This window comes from Mus musculus, chromosome 7, assembly GCF_000001635.26.
Source record: "Mus musculus strain C57BL/6J chromosome 7, GRCm38.p6 C57BL/6J".
Taxonomy (NCBI): Eukaryota; Metazoa; Chordata; class Mammalia; order Rodentia; family Muridae; genus Mus; species Mus musculus.
This window is the reverse complement of record NC_000073.6, coordinates 123,984,398-124,007,222: the sequence shown is the minus strand read 5'-3', so window position 1 is coordinate 124,007,222 and position 22,825 is coordinate 123,984,398. Positions and strand designations below refer to the sequence as shown.

At 44.4% G+C, this 22,825-nt stretch overlaps 1 protein-coding gene across 3 annotated transcripts in view; it reads right to left on the bottom strand.

Moving 5' to 3' along the window:
- Window positions 1-22,825, bottom strand: part of Hs3st4 (heparan sulfate (glucosamine) 3-O-sulfotransferase 4) — a 416,624-nt gene that overhangs the window by 391,767 nt on the left and 2,032 nt on the right. The window contains exons 2-3 of one of the 3 annotated variants that reach the window (XR_003946536.1): window positions 13,386-13,488; window positions 7,573-8,035 (exon numbers count right to left, since the gene is read on the bottom strand). The exons of 1 other annotated variant lie outside the window; for it this stretch is intronic. Coding sequence is in view for 1 of the 2 variants with exons in the window: in XM_030242860.1 (XP_030098720.1) it covers window positions 13,458-13,488 (31 nt within the window). In the remaining variant the exon portion in view is untranslated. Of the gene's footprint in view, window positions 1-7,572; window positions 13,489-22,825 lie in introns of those variants that run through there. One more of the 3 variants, XM_030242860.1, reaches the window with a different exon arrangement.

Sequence of the window (22,825 nt, the reverse complement as noted above, 5' to 3'; positions counted from 1 at the left end):
AACAGTGGCATGCCTGCTATAGGGGTAACCAACCAAATTCTGACTGATATTTGGGCCAGTACCACAGGGAAAATTCATGTCTAATTCTGTAAACTTGGTAAAAACCCCACGGTTGGAGGGAAGAAATCACAGACCCTCAGAGGAACCTACCATTGTTAATTTGCTATCTGGACACAGTCCCCTTGTTCTATACCTGTTGGTTCATCTATACAAAATAGATAACGACAAATGATTTCTAGACAGCTTCATACAATGAGCTGCTAAAGCCTCAGCACAGTGTCTGGAACATAAAAGGCAGAGTTATCTTCTCCAATTATACTTAGCAAAGAGCAACTGAAAACCCAAAATAATATGGCTTAAAGAAAACAGAAATGTCTTCGTCTCTTATCCAAAGGGCTCCCACTGGGCTCTTTCTATCCTGCTGGCCCACAGTTTTCAATATGTGGCTTTCTCTGTACGATGCCTCCAAGACAGTTCAAGGTCTAACCATCACATTTTCATTTCCACCAACAGCAAAGGGAAACACATCCTTTTCAGGCCAAGAAATTACACACACCATCTATTGTTAAATCCCATTTGTCCAAACTCAACCTCATTAACCACATCAAGCAGATGGGAGACTAGGAAATGCAGTTTTTATTCTATAGTCTTATGTGTTCAACCAACATTGAAAAGACAAATAGCAGCTTCGATCACAGCAAGGCACAAAAGGAGCATCCTTCCATGGAAACAAGCACTCTTGTCAGGGAGTAGCTCCATAACAGAATATACAGGCAATGGAGACCACCCGCAGGAACTCATCTAAGTGAACCTCCAGGTACATAAATGAGACTGTTGGATTTGAAAGCTATCATAACCATCGTACCAAATGAACCCCCATCATCTACAGAACTCAGCTTCCATAGCACAACAACTCCTGAAATGCTGCTCAGCTCCAGTTTTCTCATGTCATCCCTGTCTTCAGGGCTTATGCTAGGAAAACAGCCTTCAGAGGTCTGGCCTATGGTTGTTCACACACACACACACACACACACACACACACATATATGACTTGGGATCTCTGCTCTCAGATCAGTGCTAATCTGGACTTCTCAGAAAACTGCAGGGCAGTGTTGTACTGCAGAGACCCTCTACATGGTAGACAGGGACATGGTTCATAAGCTTTGCCATCTGCCACAAAACACCACCCCAGAAAACTAATCTTATTCTAGAGCTAAAGTCATCCTGTTTCTTTGCTTAAACACACATGGGGGAAGTTGTATAAGAAAAGGAGTCCTTGGCCTCCCCACAAATCCTCAACTTTATAGAGAAACAGATTCTTCGGCAGTTCAAAGCAGAAAGGAAGTATTTACTTTGTCTTCCTTTCATGCAGAAGAGAAAGGAGCACAGAGTGTTATTTTGATAATAGAAACTAACCTCTAAATAAGAGCTTCCAAGAGCAATGCACACACTCAAACCACATATTTTCTTTCATCTCATGGTAATCGTACAAGGAGTCAGCGTCCTTATTATTAAAAGCTTTTACCAAGGGCCAGCAGGTGCCTGGGGCACAAAAGGAGCCCATTTTTCCTAAATCTATATCATTTCTTGGTGATAACATGAAGGTCTCTTTCAGGAACTCAAAAGCAAGCATGTACTCTGGCAACTTTTAACATGGATCAGAAAAATTTAAATGCATACTTCTTCCATTTTCTCCCTGACAAGTGGGCTTCAGGGGACACAGAAATCTCTGCAGCTTTCTTTGTAAGTACCTTCAAGAGTTGGAGACCATAGAGATACCCATTGAGAAAGGTGTGGTCAAATTAACCATAACAACCCTTTGGTTTAGAGTTATTATCCAACAGTGAACTAGCTCTCCCCATGCAGAATCAAAGAAACAGTCCATGGTCTAATGACAGGCATACAGTACACACAATATAGGCGAGCAAAGCCAAGGACCAATGAAAGTTAAACAGACCAACAGGAAACCTGAAGGCATGGCTGTTGATGGCTTTGACTCGAGAATTTCCCATCACTGCAACTGTGGGCAAGCCCCTCAACACTGTGAAACTCTAATTCCCAAGTTCCTGTAAAATGGGGTAATAATATGATGAGAGAGATAGCTTGGGCATCTGGGCATCTGCCAGTGGCTGGCATCAGCAGCAGTGTTCAAGGCCTGTAGCTTCTCTCCAGTGTTATCTGGTTCTGCCACTGCCATCTCCCTAGAATAACCACTCAACAGTAAGGAAGCACGGTCGTCGCAGTCAGCTGTGACTCTATGCCAGGAAATGAGGCTCGCAGTGCTAGACGCGGGATGTCAGCCACAGAGGAGATGTCTTTATCATTGTGCTAATTAGCTAATTACATGAATTATGTAAAGCAATAGATTCTCATTTTCATACATGTAGATGACCTACCATGGTCATATTCTTTCCCTACTACTCTTTCTTACCCGTTTCCCCACATCCCTAATAATACTCTCTCTACTTTCATATCCTCTTTTTCATATTTTTACATTTGAGAAGGAATGTGCAATCATTGTCTTTGCAAGTCAATGACCTTTTATTCCGTACATTTCCCTGCAAAATGATAACAGTACCATTCTTCTTCATGGCTAATATGCCACTGCTTATATATACCACATTTTCTTTATCCACTCACCTGCTGATGGACAGCTAAGCTTCTTCTGTAATTGTGAATAGTGCTGCAGTCAACATGGATGTGCAGCTGTCTAGTTCTGACTTTTATCTGAGCACACATGCATGTGCTCACGCGTGGACACACACACACAACGGGGGAGGGGAGAGGGAAGAGTAATATAAATGTCATAAATCATATGACAGCTCTACTTCTGGATTTTGAAAAGACCTTTATACCAGTTCGATCCAGTGATTGTCATCCCTACCAAGAGTATAAAGGGCCTTTGCCAGCCACCCCAACACATGCTTTGTTTTGTATTTATGGTGACAGTTGTTCTGCTTCTTAGAGATAGCCTTCTAACTACGGTCAAATGACATCTCAGTGCAGTATTCTATCTTCACCTGCCTCATGGCTAAAGATGTTGATTGATTTCCATGCATTTATTGGTCATTTGTTCTATTCTTTGGAAGGCACTCTGTTCATTTTCCCATTTGTTGATCTATTTGTCCTCTGAGGGGAGGGATTAATCTTTTGCATTCTTTAATATATATATATCCAAAGAACTCTGTCTACATATGAGCATGGAGGGGTTGTGCCGCCTTGTCCTGGTAGGTCAGGAGGAGTAGGGATAGCAGAGACTCCAAGGAGACCAAGGCTGGAACCTCCAGTTCCTCATCTAGCTTGATTCTGCCTCTGTGTCACTTGAAATCCAAACACTAGAGCCCACCCCAAACCTCAGAATATGGCTGCACGTGGAGACAGTCTTTAAAGGCGCAATTGGGTTAATATGAAAGCAAATGGGGGCTCTTACCTGATCTGACTAGTGTGCTTCTAAGAAGAGGGAATTAGGTACAGGGATCCCCACTCAAACACTAAAATGAGGCTTAATCCCATATAGGAGCAACACCTAATATGCCTGTTAGAAAGAGGATTAGTAAGAAAGGAGGGGAAAGAACTCTCAGCTCCCCAACAGCCGCAGCTCCCCTTGCGGCCTGTCCAAGAGGAGGAGATACAGGCATGCAAGCAATGCCCAGGTACCTGACACTGAGACATTTTACTATCAGTTAACCAATAAACACTCTGGTGTGCTGAGAGGGATACACACAGGAAGAGGAGAGCAGGACACAGGCACACGCAGAAAAACAACCACACAAAGGCACAGGGAGTTTGGGGGTGGTGTAGAAAGTAACCCCATGGACACCTTGATCCTGGATGTTCAGTTTCCAGAATTGTAAGAAATAAATGTCTCTGTTCAAGTCACCCTGCCCCTGTGGTATTTGTTTAGGACAACCCCCAGCAAGCTAAAATGCTCTGTGGGTGAGACTTTTCTTATATTGAAGTATTTTTCATTTCTTAGATGCAAATCTACCCCAAATCCACCTGTCTTTCCCCTGTGGCCACCAGGGGAGTGAGTCCATCCTCACTGGAGAGGCCCCATGCCCTTCTGATTATCCAAGTTTTGCTGTTGTCTTTGGTGCTATCTTATGCCACTCCATTTGTTTTATTCTTTGCTACAACTTATCTCTATAAGCTACATGGGTATGGGCTCAAATTTTGTAAGGATTCCCAAATATAAAACTACATTGTCTATATTTCCCCCTTTTACTGGGTAGTGATTAAAACCCCTTTTGTTTATATACATAGAAAGTGTTGAAATTATGTCATAGGAGCACATTTTAGACAGAGGAAGACACTCACACTGTACTCTAAGTTGAAGATGGGAAGTTATTTTTAAAATTCACCAATTTGAAAGAGATCATGCATACATACTTCGCAAGTACTAAATCTGTGGAAGAATATCCACTACCATATTAGCAATGGCCATTGTATTCAGTTTGACCAGTTGTCTGCACTATGCACATAATACATTCGACCTAAACAGCAAACATTTAGAGCTTACTTCATTCTGCGTATCTCCCAAAACTGGGAAGAGACAAAAACAGGACACAGTCCCTACAAAGGTACAGAATCCATGGGGAGATTTCTGGACTGACTGAATTCAGGGCTCAGTAGAGTTACTTGTATCTGTATTTCCTGGCACTGGGATTAGAACCCATGCCCCTCACAGAAATTTTCCATACCTAGTGTTCTAACTCTCAGGCTACACCCTACCCACTGAGTAAGTTGTTCAACTTTTAATTCTGATTTAGTTTTCCACAGAGCTTCACAACAAGGGCGAGATTTCTCATTAAAGTCAGCCCCACATCATTCATGCAAACACACTTTTCAGGGTCTGAGGAGATGGCTCAGTGGGTAAAGTGCCTGCTGCTCAGGCACGAGGCTCTCAGGTCAGATGCTAAGCATCCATGGGAAGATCTGGGCATGGCAGCATGCCTGCAAACCCAATGCTGACAGGGTGGAGACAGGCAAAACCCATGAGGTCACTGGCCAGCCTGTCTAGACAGAATGGTGAATCCATTAAGAATATCTCTCAAAAACTCAGGAAAGCAACAGAGGTGACACCAACAGTAACCTCGAGCCTCCATAACATGCCCTCACACACACACACACACACACACACACAGAGAGACACACACACACACTCACATACTCATTCATATACACACTTCCCCTAATCACAGATAACTTTTCCAAAGACAACCGTCAAAGGACTCTCAAAGGACAGACATTTCTGTGGACTAAGAATAGGACAGAAATGCTACTGTACCAAAGAGTAAACTCCTGGATGATGCTGTCACCAGGCCCTCCCTCCAGAGCCACCACGAGGCCTGCAGAGGCAGCAGGGTCAAGGCACGCCCACACAAGGTGACCCCAAGAGTTGTTTTTCACCTTGCACACTGCCTTGAAAGTGCTTGAGCAACAGGGAGGCTTTTAAAGAACATTCATCCCTGGAGAATTATCATCCCTCAGCTGCCCCACACGGGAAAGGGGGCACTGAGTCTACAAGTCTCTGAAATTAGCGGCATACAGCCAGGTTCAGAAAATCAACCTCTCCCTCTCCCTCTCCCTCTCCCTCTCCCTCTCCCTCTCCCTCTCCCTCTCCCTCTCCCTCTCCCTCTCCCTCTCCCTCTCCCTCTCCCTCTCCCTCTCCCTCTCCCTCTCCCTCTCCTTCTCCCTCCCCTCCCCTCCCCCTCCCCCGTCTCTCTCTCTCTCTCTCTCTCTCTCTGTGTGTGTGTGTGTGTGTGTATGCCTCTCAGTCACTCTCTCTATTTCTTCCTGTGTCTCTCTCTGAAGTCCTTCCAAATGCCGAGACTTTTAAACCAACCATAGTAGGAAGACAGTCTCCATTCTTCCACAATAAAGAATCTGTGCTCTGACTTCTCCAGGAGCCCAGACATGAGCACACTGGAATCTACTCACAAAGACAGAGCTATGTTGGATTTGGCTGTGGAAAGGGACTCTGAGGAAATGCCCCACCTGTCAAGCACAGCCTGCGAACAGAACTTCCTCAGCTTTGTTTCTTCCCAGGCAGTAGCCTCTTGCTGTGAGGAAGGTTTGCAAATACTGACAAGCTCATGTTCCCACCCAGGCTACACCAGTAGTAACCAGGGGATATTTGGTAATAAGTCCTTCCTCTCTATGCTCACTTTCCCTTTAAAATGCAAACTCTGTCATCATTAGAGGATGCCTGGAAGATTGACCAATGTTAAAAGAGACTCAGAGAAATGTTTGTCATGTAAGCATGAAGAACTGAGCTGGGATCCCCAGAACCCACATTAATCCAGACATGGTGGCTCATATCTGTAATCCCAGTCCATCTGTGGGACAAAGGGACATGAAGATAGAAGACTCCTTGGAAGCTCCCTGGTCGCCTAGCCTAGAGTATGAGATAACAAAAAAAGAAACCTTGACTGAAGCTAAAGGCAATGACCAACATCAGGCAGTCCTGACCTCAACATGCAACAAAGGCATACACACACACACACTCAACTCACACTTCTTAAACACATGTACACATCTTACACACTTAAGCATGCACACATACCCTCACACATCTTAAGCATGCACACACACATACACACATTCCCACACATACCTTAAACACACACACACACAACACATCCCTGTGGGTTTTGTTTTGTTTCAGTCTCCTGAAAAATTATGGAAGCTAACTATTGTTGCTAAGAATGTGCCAAAGTGCAGCTGCTATAAAGGAAAAAATAAATCACTCAAGTGAAGTTCTTATCTGTCTTTAAATTTCACCTTTCTTTGAAATAAGAGAACCTTTTACAGTTCTTCAGAATCTGAAAACAAGTCACAGGAAATTGGTAGATGAACATTTTCTGACAGCAAGGGCCAAGAGAAGTAGTTTTGTTGCCACTCCTAATTCCTCCATCTTGAAGGAAATGAGGGAAAGCCTCTCTCATGTCCTCATCATGGTGAAGGGGCTCAAGCTAAGGAAAGGGTGGGAGTCAGACAGCAAGGGAGCAGATAAGACCTGGAGCTGCCAAGAAGTCCAAAGACAGGCTGAAGCATGTTCCAGTAGGAGGCTGCTTGCCCAGGACGGACAAAACCACTAGTTCTATCTCCAGTACCATGAAAGGAGAGGGAAGGAAAAATGGGAAGAAGGGTGGGAAGCAGGAAAAGGATAGGAAGAAGGATGGGGAGGGAGAGGAAGGATGGGGAGGGAGAGGAAGATGGGGAGGGAGAGGAAGATGGGGAGGGAGAGGAAGATGGGGAGGGAGAGGAAGGATGGGAAGGGAGAGGAAGGATGGGGAGGGAGAGGAAGGATGGGGAGGGAGAGGAAAGATGGGGAGGGAGAGGAAGGATGGGGAGGGAGAGGAAGGATGGGGAGGGAGAGGAAGAATGGGGAGGGAGAGGAAGAATGGGGAGGGAGAGGAAGGATGGGGAGGGAGAGGAAGGATGGGGAGGGAGAGGAAGGTTGGGGAGGGAGAGGAAGGATGGGGAGGGAGAGGAAGGATGGGGAGGAGGTGCAGGGAGAAGAAAGGAGGAACAAGAGAGGGACATGAGAGTAAGGAAAGAGAGGAAGTTAATGAGAGAGGTGGGGGAAACAAGAGGAGGGGGAGAAAGGAGAGACAGAGAGACACAGACAGAGAGAAATACAGAGAGTCCTAATGTCTCTTCAGAAAGATCCTTAGAGATCTTAGAGACTGTAAGACTATCACACTCTGGCACACTAAAGATGGTAGCATTGCTGTTGGATAAAGACAGCCACACACTCACAAGATGCATCTGTTTAAACAGAACACCAAGACACTGGATTTGACAAGTTTGATTCCCTTTGCCTCAAAACTGGGGCTTATCGTCATTAAAAAGTCTCACAAAATCATAGAAAACTAAATCCCACTTAATTCTTTATTGTGAGCCTTACCTTAAGTGAAGAAGATAAAACAGCGGAGCCAAGGCTGTTCTAAAATTCTGGGCTATCTGGTTGTTATATTAAGGCTGATCAAACGCCAAGACATTTGTTTCTTCCTCTCTACTGGAGGAGATCCTGGGCAGGAAGATTTAATGTAGTGAATGATTTACTTGGTATTTGAAGAATTCTCTTGCAAGATATACAGCCCCTTTAATTTTTCCCAGGCAGTGCTAGGAGTTGCTAAAGAAGTGACAAAAATGGAAGATATTCTAAATAAACAACCAGTGACTTCTAGAGGTGGGTTCTTTCAACTTTCCCCCAGGGCTTAACACCTTAAACGCAAAGACTGGACCAGTCTCTCCTTTCTCAGTTTCCCACCCTCTTTCTCCCAACCTGCCCTTCTTCCTAGCAGAGCAACAGAAGAGGAGTTTTTGAGAGTCTGTTGGAATTCACTTCTGGATAAAAGCAGAACAGAGAATCCGGCCCCAGCCTCCGTCTGCACACAGCCAGCAGAACCCACGGTGCTTCTGATTTACTCGGTTGTGTTGCAGTGCAAGACTGCATTTCCACAGAAGTCTAGAAGCAGACATCTGTTGTGTTGGCATCCATATACATTCCCCCACCCCCCCGAGAACTATATCCTGGTTTTGCTCTAGGAAAAATCCCTGCATCCCAGCACTGTGTGCCCGGAAAACTCCTGACCTCCACTCTCTGCTCCTCAGAGGCAGCGAGCTTTGGGGAGAGACTGGAGTCTCTACTGCCTACAATTTAGGAAAAGGGATCAGGTGATTGCTCTCTTCATAGCCACAATGCAGAAAGTTTTATGAATATAGCCAACAGCCTCGGCAGCAGAATCTAAAAATTAAAATCTGGTGGCATCATTAAGCCAAGATTGAGCCACACCTTGAAAACTAAAGATCCCTGGGAAGACCTGGGAGGGGTGGGGGGGTGGTAAGGGGCTGAATGTACTCAAAATATATTGAATAGATGCACATATGAAATTCTCAAGAATAAAAGTATTATATTAATTGTTTAAAGATCCCCATCCCCCCACCTGGGACATCTCAGATATAGGAGCTATTTATTAAATTCCTTTGGGTTTATGCTTAGTTCAGATTTTACCTGGAATGATGAATGCTATAAAGCAAATGAATCCTGCCCCCTCAAGTCCAAGGTCTAAAGTGAATTCACAGTCACTAAAATGGTTTTCTCTAAAGGCACACTACCAGACAGTGACTGGAGGTTTTCCAATGGGCTGTGACTTAGGGAAATCTCTACGTGGTGACGGAGATATGGAGAAAGAGGAAAGTCCACTCCCAAAGAAAGCAAGAGCCTTCAATGGGACAATCCAGGAGTGAATGACAGTCAGCCTGCAGAGAGCAAGCTCACTGTTGTCTTAATAAGGAACTCAGTGACTCCGGTGAGGTCATGGGGCTCACTGGCTAAAATGATTGTGTACTTTTCAGAGACTCTTAAGTGGAGGGCACCCATTCAATGTCTGGTATAGCACTATAACATTTTCTAATGTTAATCACCTTAACTGATATTTAGGCTAGCACAGGGTGCTCATTGCTGTCCACTGAGAATCAGGAGAACACTAATACCAAAGGGTGTGTGACCTGACCGTATTCTTTCTTTATCTGAGCACAAATAGAACAATCTGGTTCAGAAGGAAGACAGGAGGGACACTCAACTGTGAGTTTATTCTAAACGGGATTCTACACATCTGTCCCAATACCTGCTGATTGTTTCCTTAACGTGAACCTTTTAAAATGCCTCTCAATTTATGACTTAGGGGCAACAGATGTAGGGATAAAACCGGGCAGGAGGATGAAGGCAGTACATCTTACAACCACCACCTGGTGGCAGTGTATTTAATTAGCAGGGATAGCTTGAGAGGGACATAAATAAATGGCTTTTAGCTTTGCCCCAGCAATGATAAAGTCATTTTGTGAATCTATATTAGAACCAAAAAAAATCCCAGGACAAGGGGATTAAAACTGGGAAAATGAACACAACAAAAACTTGGAGTGTGAAGGGATTAACTACAGACTACAGTGATGCAGTTAACAGCAATGTGACACTTCACACGGGTGAAGCTCCTAGCACTAGCAATGCTAGCTAAGTCCATGTCTATGTGACCAGGCCACATGGAGGATGAGATGGTTAATCGAAGGCACCAGTGAAGGAAAGATGGCAGACACACCATTGACTGATGAAAGGAATTTCAGGTAGAGGGAGCAACAAGGGTAAAGGTCCTGGGTAGGTCACATTTAGATTCTCAGGCTAGCGCAGTATAAACAGGAGCAAAGAGAGGAGGTGAATGAACGTGGCTGCAGAGAAAAGGATCCATCAGTCTTGTAGGGCTTTGCAGGTCCCAGCCAGGCCTGGAACTTCTACATGGACTTAACTGGAAATTAAAGGGAAGGAAGGGGTGGTATGCTTTATACTCTAAAACAGTCATTTACCATGGTTGATGAATAAAATCAGATGGCAGAAAGGCAAGTAGACAAGGGATAAGGGTCACACCAAGGCAAAAGGTGTCAGATAGACAGACAGACAGATAATGTACATACATACATACATACATATATAACATATGTAGATACACAGGTATATAGATACATGGCTGATAGATATATGAGAACATATACATACATGTATATATATATATATATATATATGTATGTATATATATATGTCTTACATAAATACACACAATATATTTGCCTATGTACAATTAAATACACATGTATGCTTACCAAACACATGCATTTCATTATACCATGTTTACAAATATTTAAGAAACTTAGTTTTCTTCTTCTGAAAATCATTTTGTGAAAATTTATACAACCACTTAGTTTTCATTTACTAACAAAATGTGGTTGGCACAGAGGAGGCACAAATCTGAAAGGGAAAGCCAATGCTCAGTAGGTGGGTAGACACACCTCTTAGGACACATATCTGCAAGATCTGTATTGATGGTGGAAGTTCAGAGGGCACAGGATCCTTGATATAAAAATATATTGATTAGGTAAATGCTACATGTTCTCTTAATTGTCCTGTGATTTCTACTAGATACTGATACACACAGACATACAGACACATGACACAGACACACACACACAAACACACACAAATATACACACATACACACATGCATGCATGAGCATGCATGCTTAATTTATTTCTCCTTCCAACTTGGCAGAAGGGAATTAAAAGAGACATGGCAGGCTGTGGTGTAGCACACTGATGTCACGCACAAGTTCTTTGACTTGACCCCGAGTACAGAGAGATAGCAATAGAGATGTTGAGGACAAGGGAGCAAGAGATGGGGAGAAGGAGAGGGAAAGAGGGAGAAAGACTACAACCATAAGCTTGTGCAAGCTCCCGTAGAGACATCTGGCTGCCCCTATACTCATTTGCCCCTCCTTAGGCACAGAGCCCTTCAAATGCCTTCCCTGGCTCTTTTTGCAGCTAGGAGAAGCCTTGCAACTGAATTCTTGACACTAGAATGAGGCCTGAGGTTATGGGTGTGATCTTTGTGCAAAAATAAATTGATCCCCTTCCTTTCTGAGGGTGAAGTGTGGAGGGAGTGAAGTCCCAGGAAATAAAGGAAAACCTCGATTAGATGCAATTTGGGACTTCATGGTGACATGTGACAATGTCTGGAGCCAATTTTTTATCTGCCTTGACTGAAGGGGAAGTACTACTGGCATACAGTGAGTAATGCCAGAAATGTTGGTAAGTACACAAGAGTCTTTGGGCCCATCTCAAACGTCACCAGTACCAGGGCTGCAAGACTTCATTCTAAGGCAGTTATTTCTTAACCTCCCAAATGCTGCACCCTTTTAATACAGCTTCCCATGCTGTGGTGACCCCCAATGATAACATTATTCTCATTGCTACTTAACTGTACTTTTGCTACTGCTGTGAATGTTCTGTATTTTCTGACGGACTTTGGGGGTCACCATCCACAGGTTGAGAACCACTGTTGTAGAACGCTAGTTCCCAGTTCAAATCCTGCTACCAGTCAGCAGCAACACATCTCCCTGAGATGCAAACTTCTGCATCAGGAAGGTAGGGCTGGGCTACAGATTCTGCCAAGCTGAACAAGCTGCCTTGGGGATGGTGGAGCAACAAGAAGAAAGGGATGTGGACCCAAGTGATCTTGAGGTGCACATACACCTGGGGCCTCCGCCTACACTGGCTGGTGTGTGAATGGGTTGGTATTCAAATTTGTGCTCCTGTCGTCCCCTTGAGCTTCATTTCAGACTTGGGTTTCTGGGTGGCTGATGCTTGTGCACCTATGCTTTCTGAAGAACAATGTTCACTACCTAACAAGAGACAGAAACCCCTAGCTTCTATCAGCCACTCTTACTTTTACATTCTGGAAATACTGTGTGTTCATACACTGTCCCACTCCATCTGTTTGCGAAGAGAACCAGAAGGCCCTGAAGATGACTTTTTTTTTTTTCTAGAAAAGAAGAAAAACCAGAGGGAGAGAGAAAGAAAGAATCAAAGTGTTTTGGCGACTGCTAGGCACACCTGAACAAAGTGTACTCATCTCCTATGGTTACTATAATAAATATTCGAAAGGTTAGAGGCTTAACACCATGTAAATATATCTTACTGTTCCTGTGGCCAAAGTCTATGACGGATTTCAACAGAAGTGTCACTGTGCTGCCTTCCTTCTGAAGATGCTAAAATTCTACTTCCTTGTGTTTTCTCTGATTCTGGATGCTGCAAAAACTCCTTGGCTCATAGCCCTTCCCTCTGTCTTCAAAGCCATGCATAGTTGACCGGATTCCTCACACGTTCTGTGTCTCTGGTTCTCTCACCACCTCCCCTTCCATTTATGAGGTTTCTTGTAATTAATTGGGTTCATCCAAAAGATATGGGCCAATCTGTCATTCCGTTAGCTAGTTAGCACATGATCTTATTTCCATGTGAAACCTAATTGTCCTTTGCCATGAAATCTGATGTATCTTGTGAGTTAGGATAAAGATATTTCAAGTAACTATTACTCTGCCTACCACAAAGGACCAAAAAGCAGGATGGATGAGCAACTAGAAGGTGATATATGTATATACCAGCTTGGGAATTATAGCCAAGGTGTGCACAGGGAGAGAAGAAGGGGGAAGATGATGGGCCAATTGAGAACCAAATAAGAGAATCTGCTGGTCACTTCTAGAGTTGATTAACTGCAGGGTAGTCTGACAAAGCAGGTATGCCCCATTACTCTTTATGTTGTTTCAGGATTTAAAAGAAAAGCTCCAGTGTTCATAAGTCAGGGGAGAGTTCTGCAGATTAAGGCTGCCCAAGAGTTCTCTGGAACCTTCTGCAGTCTGCACTCAGGACATTTGATATCCATGCTGTATAATAGTTTCTGTAAATTAAACTTCTTAATCTAACTTTATGATAAGAGGAATCGTCCTGTATTTCAGGCATTCCCTGGAGTGCAACATCCCAGAAAACCAATTACCTGGAGGAATTCAGGAAACGTGCGTGGATTAACAACAACGAACACGTGTAGACAGATGAGGTAGCTTCCTGCTTAGAACCCTTGTTCCCCTCCTGCAACATTCCTGTGGATTTAGAAGAGGTTGCTAGTCCCATTTTAAAGACGTGAAATACAAGATTCAAAAGTTACTAATCTGCATACAAGGGAAGACATATGTAGAACTCTGGTTCAAAACTGTAACTTCTAATTTCAGGTCCACCTCTTAAAAAGTTCTTTTTTTCCTTTTTTAGGTACTTCTCTTTATGTGTGTATGTGGGTGTATGTGGGTGTATGTGGGTGTATGTGGGTGTATGTGGGTGTATGTATGTGGGTGTATGTGAGTGTGTGTGGGTGTATGTGGGTGTATGTATGTGGGTGTATGTGGGTGTATGTGGGTGTATGTGGGTGTGTGTGAAGATCCATATATGTAAGCATGTGCAAGTATAAGTCAAGGTATACTCGTGGTGTTTGGTCTAGCCTCTCACCTTGTTTGAGAGTGTGTTTACTTTGTGTTCCTGCAGATGCCAGACAAGCTGGGCTGTGAGCTTTTGGGGATCCCCCTGCCTCTGCCTCCATTTCTTCAAGGGAACCCTGGGTTTGTAGACAGTCACTTTATATGTCTGGCTTTCCCTCGGCTTCTGGAGATTCAGAGTCGGGTTTTTACACTTGCATGGCAAGCGTCTTTAAGCATCAAGACATCTCCCCAGCCCCGGGTTCAGATTCTTCATCAAAATACCAAGTGACTCCTGGGATAGGAGAGTGCCGGGATTAAACTCAAATATTTCCTCGGCTCCAGCAACTCTCAAGATTCTCCCCTCCAACACAAGCTTTAATATGGAACCAAAAGAAAGAAGATTCGCCTGCACAACGAACATCACAGACCAAACACAAGACCCTTTTGCAACTGATTATTAAATGGGAACTAACGTGGAAATAGTGAGCCCTGAACTCAGGACTGCTCAGGCTCCGTCTGGGTGCAAGGATTATGTGTGTGTCCAGCACACCTAGTGGCAATGATAGTTTGGCGATGGGATAGAGATGCTAAACCCCAACGACTCTTGGGATAAAATGGTCTATGAGAAAGAACCAAGGCTGTTCTCCTAGAACATCACTATAGCCACAGAGGCCAGGAAACAAGAGTCATTTAACAGACAAACACCTGGCTCCTGACAGCCTGTTCTATGTCCTCAGGAGCCCTGGTTACCCTCCCAGTGTCACCCTCTATCTGTAAAAGAGGAATAGGAGTACACCCACCTGTGAGGCTCCATGAGTGGGAGCCTAACACACATCCTAAGTTATCTCCCTTGCACCCAAAGTTGTCTCGTGGAATTAGAATGTGAAAGCATTTACAACAATTTATAACCCAGGTTCCCAAGAAACAGGCATGCTCTTTGTTCTCTGAAGTCTGGAGTGACACAGAAGACTCTCCTTTGTCTAGTGGGTTTGTTGATTCTGTGTTGTCAGTTAGCAAAGCGTCACCTTGTGAGTGGTTATTGTATTCGGGGGAACTGGTAAAGAATGAGATGGATAGGGTCCTTGTTTCTGTGCAGTTGACCATCCAATGAGTGGGTAAGTGGGGGTAACTCTGAGGAATGACACAGCTTATGAGGAGAGTAGAGCAGTTGAGCAGGGCAGAGCAGAGCAGGAAGGCCTTTGTGTAGATGGAAATGGTCTGTTAGAGGGGTCTAAACTTCAGCCAATACCTGAAGACCTGATAAGGAGACACCAGCAACCCAGAGATTGGGGACAGAGTCTTCCAGGAAGAGCAAATGAGAGTGGAAACATCCTACAGAGGGAGTTAGTGTGACCAGGTCCCAGAAAAGAAACTCTCTCTCCAGTATCCACAACATATACCACAAGAATGGGCACATCTGTTAAATTTAACAATAAATTGCACTGTCAAGGATTGACCCACCCTTCCCTTCTTAGAGTGAATCCTATTCAGTCAAGGTTTGTGTTCCTTTATCATAAAATCATTTTCATGTTCATGTCTCTAATTGGTGGCCATGTTTAAGCCCAGCAAATGGCACACAGTGGATATTACATGTTGAATAAATGAGTGAATGAGACATGCAACTAAACCTGACCTCAAACAAACCCTTTAAGCCTCTTACCAAATAACATGCTAGATGACATATCATGTGCCACCCCAGAGGATTTTCCTGTTTCATGGGCATCGGATCTAACATCAACCCCCTAGACCTTCTTCCTCTTCAAGCAAATTATGTCCTGTCATTTTGGCAAGACTACCTCTGCTTTCACACCCCTGCTACCATCTCAGGTCAAAGAAGTGTCTATATATCCTCCTGGCCTAATGAGAGCACACCCAAGCCCTGCTTTAGGAGGGGTCACATTTCACAGTCTGGACAATGGCATCTCTAGGCACTCTCTACAGACACTCTTAAAAGCCATCCTTGAAACACGGGGGTGGGGGTTACTTACCACCTGGAATGAGGAATAAAATGGGATGAGATGCCCGCCTGAGAAAGAAGCAAGACAAATACAGCAGAGGAAGGAACGCAGAAACCTACTGACACCCTTGGGGCTCTAGGTTGTTTTCCTAAAGCCCAACAGACATCCTAGCCATGGATGCCAATGAATCATCTTAGTTTTAAGTTAGGTTCAACTTTCTCACTCGAAACCACCAATATATATGCAGTGTGTGTGTGTGTGTGGTGTGTGTGTGTGTGTGTGTGTGTGTGTGTGTATTCACTCTCATGTATATGCAGTAATACACATGTTACTTCATTCCCCTCTAAACTGTAGATTCTTCCTTTTTTCTTCAAAAGGGTCTCACTACATAGTCCTGACTGGCCTAGAACTTATTATATAGACCAGGCTGGCTTCACACTCACTATTTAAACCAGGCTGGCTTCACACTCACTGTGTAGACCAGGCTGACCCCACACTCACTGTGTAGACCAGGCTGGCCCCACACTCACTGTGTAGACCAGGCTGGCCTCACATTCACAGAGATCTGCCCACCTCTGCCTCCTGAATGCTGGGACTAAAGGTATATGTCACCACACATAGCTAGTATACTCTTAAAATAAAAATAATTGGAAGAGTCAGGCAATCCTAACTAGTAAGTACTTTCGGGAAAAAAATCAACCTTCTGCTTTTAATTAATGACAAGATCAGCGTAAAGTCTCCAGTGGTGAATTATGATTTCAGACCAAAATTCCCAAGACAGTTGCAGAGTAGCTTGTTAAACCACAGAAACCAATGGGATCCAGAGCTGACTTTGTTGGGGGTGGTAGTTCAACCCCTTCCAGAGCTAGCATCCATTAGGAAAAACCAAACCTTTCAAGCTCTGGAGCGTCCGAGCCAGCATCTCAACTCACCCAGTGTCTCAAGGCTTCTACAGCCTTTAAAAGTAAAACGGGCTTGGAAAGGCTTACAAAGATAAAATATAAGCCACAGTCAGATGGCTGGAGCACCTGAGTGATTTCACCAGAGCTCAGGCAGGAGAGTGACAGGGTGCCTTGGGTACTGTGGGGAAGATGAAGACACACCTACCTGCCTGGCAGCTTACTGCTTCTGGGATATCCAGAGCAAATGGTCTGCTCTCCTGCCAAAGGCTCAAGAGAGCGACAACCCAGAGAACTGGGCCATTTTTCCTCCAGTTCCTCTGGGTGGGTGAGCATGACCAGATCACCTCAGGAAATTAGACTCATCTCCCACTCAGAGCCAACAGGCCGACTTCTGGAACCCTCTGATTGTCCTCTGGATAACTACTTAAGAGCTGCTGGGGACTCGCAAGCTCTCTTTCAGATAGAATCTTGAAATAAAAGGCGGCATCCAATGAATGACAAATGAGCCTGGCTTTCTCCTTCGGGTCCTCCATGCTGCAGGGCAGAATAAAAGGAAGGCATTGAAGGAAAATGAAGAAGCCAGGTAAGGTACCTTATGTCGCCAACTCTACACAAGGCCTTTGAGATGTCCCTGTGGTTCATTGTCATATAGTGCTTTGGAAACAACAGTGAGCCCATTCTATAGATGGAGAAGCTGAAGCTGCAAGATATCTCTCAACTTACCCAAGGTCACACAGTGAGCGTGCTGTGGATCCTGGCTCAGAGATGAAAGGGGCCTGCCTCACACCATATCCCTTCAGACTCCTACATCCATCCCTGTAAAGAGCCTGCTACATAAATGCATTCGAGGATCAAAGTGTCTCAGTCAGAAAATGGGCTTTATTAATATAAGCACGCTGGTAGCTGACATAACAAAGCAAAACCTTGAAGCCACTTTTCCTACCTCGTAGGTCTCCACCCTCCCTACGGGAATAGATCTTATAAACCCAAGTCATCTCTGTGGTCAGATCAGGTGTGGTCACTTCAGATCATTAAGTTAAGAATTCTCCTGCTGGGAATATATGGTTAGCCAGTTGTCTACCCTGCATAAGTCCTGAATTCCATCCCCAGCTTTGAAAAACAAAAGAAAAGACAGCAAGCAAGTTTCTTTTTCTGCCTTAGTGTTTGCATCAGAGCCTGTTGGTGCTTACTGCCACATTCCAAGGAGGTATTTCCCCATAGCTGTTGCAAGAAGCTAGAAAAGGGAGAAACACTCACCCAAGTAGCACCTGCAAGCCACAGTTCTGGCCACTGCACAGTGCACCAGTTACTTTCCTAAATGAGTTTAACCCAGAGATCGCAAACTGGTCGTAAGTTGGCTGCATCCAGTCCACAGATGGGTCCCATTTGCTCCACAGTATTGGCCTACATAGCATGTTTTAAGGAACTGAGATCTGTGGCCAGCACTAAAAACCAGAAGATTTTACATCAAAACCTGGCTTTCCATTTCTTCTTACAGAATAAAGATCTGATAACCCTTGGCTCCCGAGTGCATGGAACTGTAGCCAGAACAGGGCTGATGCTGCCCCTAGCTCAGGGGAAGTGAGCTCAAGAGCATCTTCTGCCAGCTCTCTACTTTCATTTATCTGACCCACAAGGGCCCCAGCATCACCTGAGTTTGTTTAAAATATGAAAGAGATGGAGGTTGCAAAGACCTCCTTATTGGGCTTTTCCCAAAGCAATCCAAAAGAGACCAGCAAGGTGACATCATCACATCCATGATTAGAGGTGAAGGATCAGAAAAGCAAACAGATTTTGGAAATGAGGAAGAGCAATACTCAGCCTCATTTGGACTTCTGCTCTAGGAGACTCACTTTGTGAATAACTGTCTCCACTTTTATTATTTTATTTATTCCACTGACAAGTCTATCGGGAAGAAATGTCTGTTGGACAAACTGAGCCTGAATGATGTCATCACCTGTGCACTAGAGGTCACTCAGCCAGGAGGTTGCACCATCCTGTGAACTCAGTTTCCTCTAGACTGATGAATAAGTGCTGCAGAGTCACACAATTCGATTCCTCCTCGAGACCTTCGCACTTACTCTTCCCTCTGCTGGGAACATCTCCGACTGGTTCTGTGTCTCACCATTTCACTCTGTTTACATATTTCCCATCATGGAATCATCTCAAAATAACACACTTACATGTATAAACAGCTATGAGAGTGCACACACAGGGCACACACACACACACACACACACACACACACACACACGTACACCAACATGTGCATGCTTACTTTCGCACATCAATGCCTCAAAGTAACTTCTAAGACTCAGTAGCAACAATGGCATCCAGGGCATCTTAGAAAATCAGAAGCACCTTGTCCCACCCTCACCACCTCAAACCATCCACACACACTCACACATACACACACAAGACCTGCAGCATCACAATCCAAATGAACAAAGATCTCTGGGCATATTTAACATTTAAAAGCTCGACATCGCACAAGGGCCACCCAATAGACCTACAAATCCCTCACAGCTATCCGATTACATTCTCTAATAGCCACTTTTAAATGGTAAAAAGGACTGAAATTGGGGGTTGAGGCTGTAGCTCCATAGTGGAACACACACAAGAGACCATGGCTTTACTCTCCTAAAAGTGCCAGCAACAACAATAAAGCATGAAATTAATTTAATAACGTACATTATTAACCTCAGTATTAATGCTAGGGTCTCTATGTGCCATGAGTAGAAACTTCCTGTTGAGCAACTTTTCACTCTGTATATTTTATGTTTCTGAAGTCCAATCTGGCCACTTCAGCTGTACCAGTTATTTGCATGTGGTTGGTTGAGCTTTCCTTACTTCCTTCATCAAAGCAAAACGTTCACTACACACTGTTTGGTCTGCTTATTTGTTGTCTGTCCACCTTCTTACTACACTGACGTTTTCAGGAGGATGGGGCTCCATCCGCCTCAGGCTTCATTTTATCCTCCATTCCTGAAACAGTACCAAGGGCGCACTCAGCAGCCACTAAGCATTTCTCAAAGTTAAGGATTGAAAAGGCAGCTGCCTTTAGCATTAGTTAGTGGCAGTGTGGTGTAGGCAAAGAAACAAAAAGAAACAAAGCAACTGGACAGATGCAGGTTTGAATCTCAGCTCAGACAGCCACCAAACCAAGGACCCTGAGCCAGTCACTTACCTCCAGGAATAAAGAAATCGTGGTCATAAAACAGAACCGCTGCTGTTTAGTTCACAGCATAAACTCAATGCTGCAGTGAATAACACATCTATAGAGTGGCAGCCGGCACTATGGCTGGCATTCCATAAATACCGGCATCTCATGTCCTCAGTCCTCTCTCCAGACACGAGCTGAGAGTGCTGCTGTCAACCACTGGGAACAAGAGCTGAGCATCCTGCAGCACGCAGTGAGTTCTTGGGGTCACTCCACCCTCTCAGTAGAACATAAGAGCATAGACCATCACCTTGGAGCTAAGTGGCTTCTAAAGCAAGATGTCATGGTCACTATACATGCAAGTCACAGAAGAGGCAAGTGTTTCTGTCCCTTTGTCATTATGATGAGTTCTGTTAGTGGCAGCCAGGGGTCTGCCCCCCAGGTCCCATCCCTTAGAAGGGTTCAGGTCTCTGCCAGGATCACTGAATCACTCTTATGGAACTTGCTTATGGTTTTGCCCTTTTGGAGAAAGGTACAGAAAGACAGAAGAAGAGGGCTTGATCCACCAGGCTTATTAACCATTGACCGTCTGGGTCAGTCCACCGCTGAGGCTAAGCATCTCTACAGCCTGAATACACACATCCTAATCCATTAGTCCAGTGCTGCCCTGAAAATCGCATGTACATCTTCTAATCTTCGAAGTGTTTTTACATTCCATTAGATCGACAGCATAGGTACAAAGGAAAACCCGGATTTAGGGACAACTGGAGTGATGCCACAGAAATGAACCTGCTAAAGCTGATTTGTTAGCTAGGAGGGAAGCCCAAGCCAGTCACATTGACAGCAGCTCCAGTTTTGTCCCAGCTCTTCTTGCTCAAAGCACAAAATCCAGGACCACTTGCAGAACCAGTGGACAACTGGGAGTATTTCAAACGATAAATAAGTGAAGGGTAAATGGTTAAATACATAATGAAAATTTAAAACCTTTAATTAACCTGTGCTTCTTCAATGAAGCCACCAGATTGTAGACAGCAGACATGGCACGGGCAAGTTAAGATGCCATCATTTAGGGTCTAGAGTTGCTCTGGGAACCAAGACAAAGAGTTTCTACAACTGGTTTGAATCAAAGCCACTACTCAGATTTCTACATCAGGATCTATCTATCATCCCTTCTTCCTACATGGGAGAGAGGCTCAGGGCAGGCATGAAAAGACAAGACTAATGAAGTCTCACAAATGTCTTCAAAGCACAGCTGTGAGGCTGGGAAGCTCACCAGTGATTCCCCAGGAGCTTCCAGGAGTCTTTCCATCAGCCATGTTTCAGTGGCTAATGGAGCCTGTGTTGTTAGATGGTCACACACTTCCATGAGGCTTGCTCTTAAAGAGAGTCTCTGCCTTACTTCCAATCAGCATCACTCAGTCTTGCATCTCTATATGGCAAGAGAATAAGGGCCAGGGGTTGAGGACCAAGAGATACCAAATGGTTCTCATACCTGGGCCCAAGCTGACCTTGCCCTAGGCATACCATTTGTGTTTAGCAGCTCTACTAAGGGCTAACAAATACCAAGCCACACATGCCACAAATGTTGGCTGGGATCAGGAGGCTGGAATTATCTCTACACCGCACACCTTCGGTAGCCATGACCGTGAGGTAGCTTATGTATCTCATCTTGGCATCACTGTAAAAGAACCTAAGAAATCTATCATCTCTTTCCTTTCATTTAGAAAACTCTCCTGGCCCCAAGATAGGGACTTCCTCGTTCAAGCATTCCCGTGAACTTTATTGGTCATCCAAATAAATCACTTCTTTCTGTAGCCCCACTGCAGCAAAGCCACCCAAAACACATGCTGCAAGATTTGATCTTTATTCCTCTCTTAAAGGGCATCTGACACTTCCCACAAGATGCGCAGCTTTAAAATTAGAACCAGGAGGGGGGATGCCTGCTTCCCCTCCGATGGCTAAAGCTACCCCACAGAAAAAATCAGGACATTCCTGTAGCTCACCAGCAAACAGCTGAACCCTTCCCAGACATCTTCCCCTGTCTTTATTTTGCTGTTGTTGCATTAATCATCCTAACACCTTTTTAATTATAATCACAAACTGGAAGCCATGGCTTGTGATGTTATAAATAAGGATTTTTTTCCAGTTAAATTAGGCACTTGCTGTTTTATGTTTTGATAGGAAGGGACTGTTTGAAGCCTCCTAAAATATCCCAATTAGTTCTTGCTGTTGAAACAGACAAGACATTAACAGACACACTCCCTGTCTCAGTGTGATGTGCTGGAATGTTTATGGCTCGGTGTACTTCTCTGCAGCTTTTAAGGCACAAGACAATTTTTTTCAAAAGTGGGAGAAAACAGTCACAACACACATGCTTATTACGTATTCCCAAAATAATGGCCCAAACTTTTCCCAGGCTGTAATCTAAACCCAGGAAGCATGTCTCTTCCACAGGAAAGCAACCCTGTCACAGGACATTTTACCTATTGGCTCTGTGGAACTGATAGCATCGCTTCAGCGGACAAGGGCTCTGTTTCTGTTTGACAGTTGCAATTAATTATTGAAATGTGATCGAGATGGGGCCACCCGTCCAGATCTGTTATCCAGAAAGATATGAAGAGGGAGGAAAGAGGAGGGACAAGAGAGAAAGGGGCTTGCATTCTGAGCATGTGCACGCACCAATGTTGTTTTAATGTCGGGGCTGGCAAGAAAGACAGATAATCGCTATCTGACCTGCACTTAACTTTCTCCTGCTCCTTTCCTCCCTCGCAGTTCCAACACCTGATGGTGTCCTGTCAGAAAGAGGTATATAACTCCCAGCAGAAGTAACTCCAGTCTGTCTCCAAGGATGCTCAAATTAGAAGGATCTCTGCACAGGGCACAGACATACTTATAGCACCAACTGGTATCTAGACACCTAGGCTCCTGATACTAAATCAACCCAGTGT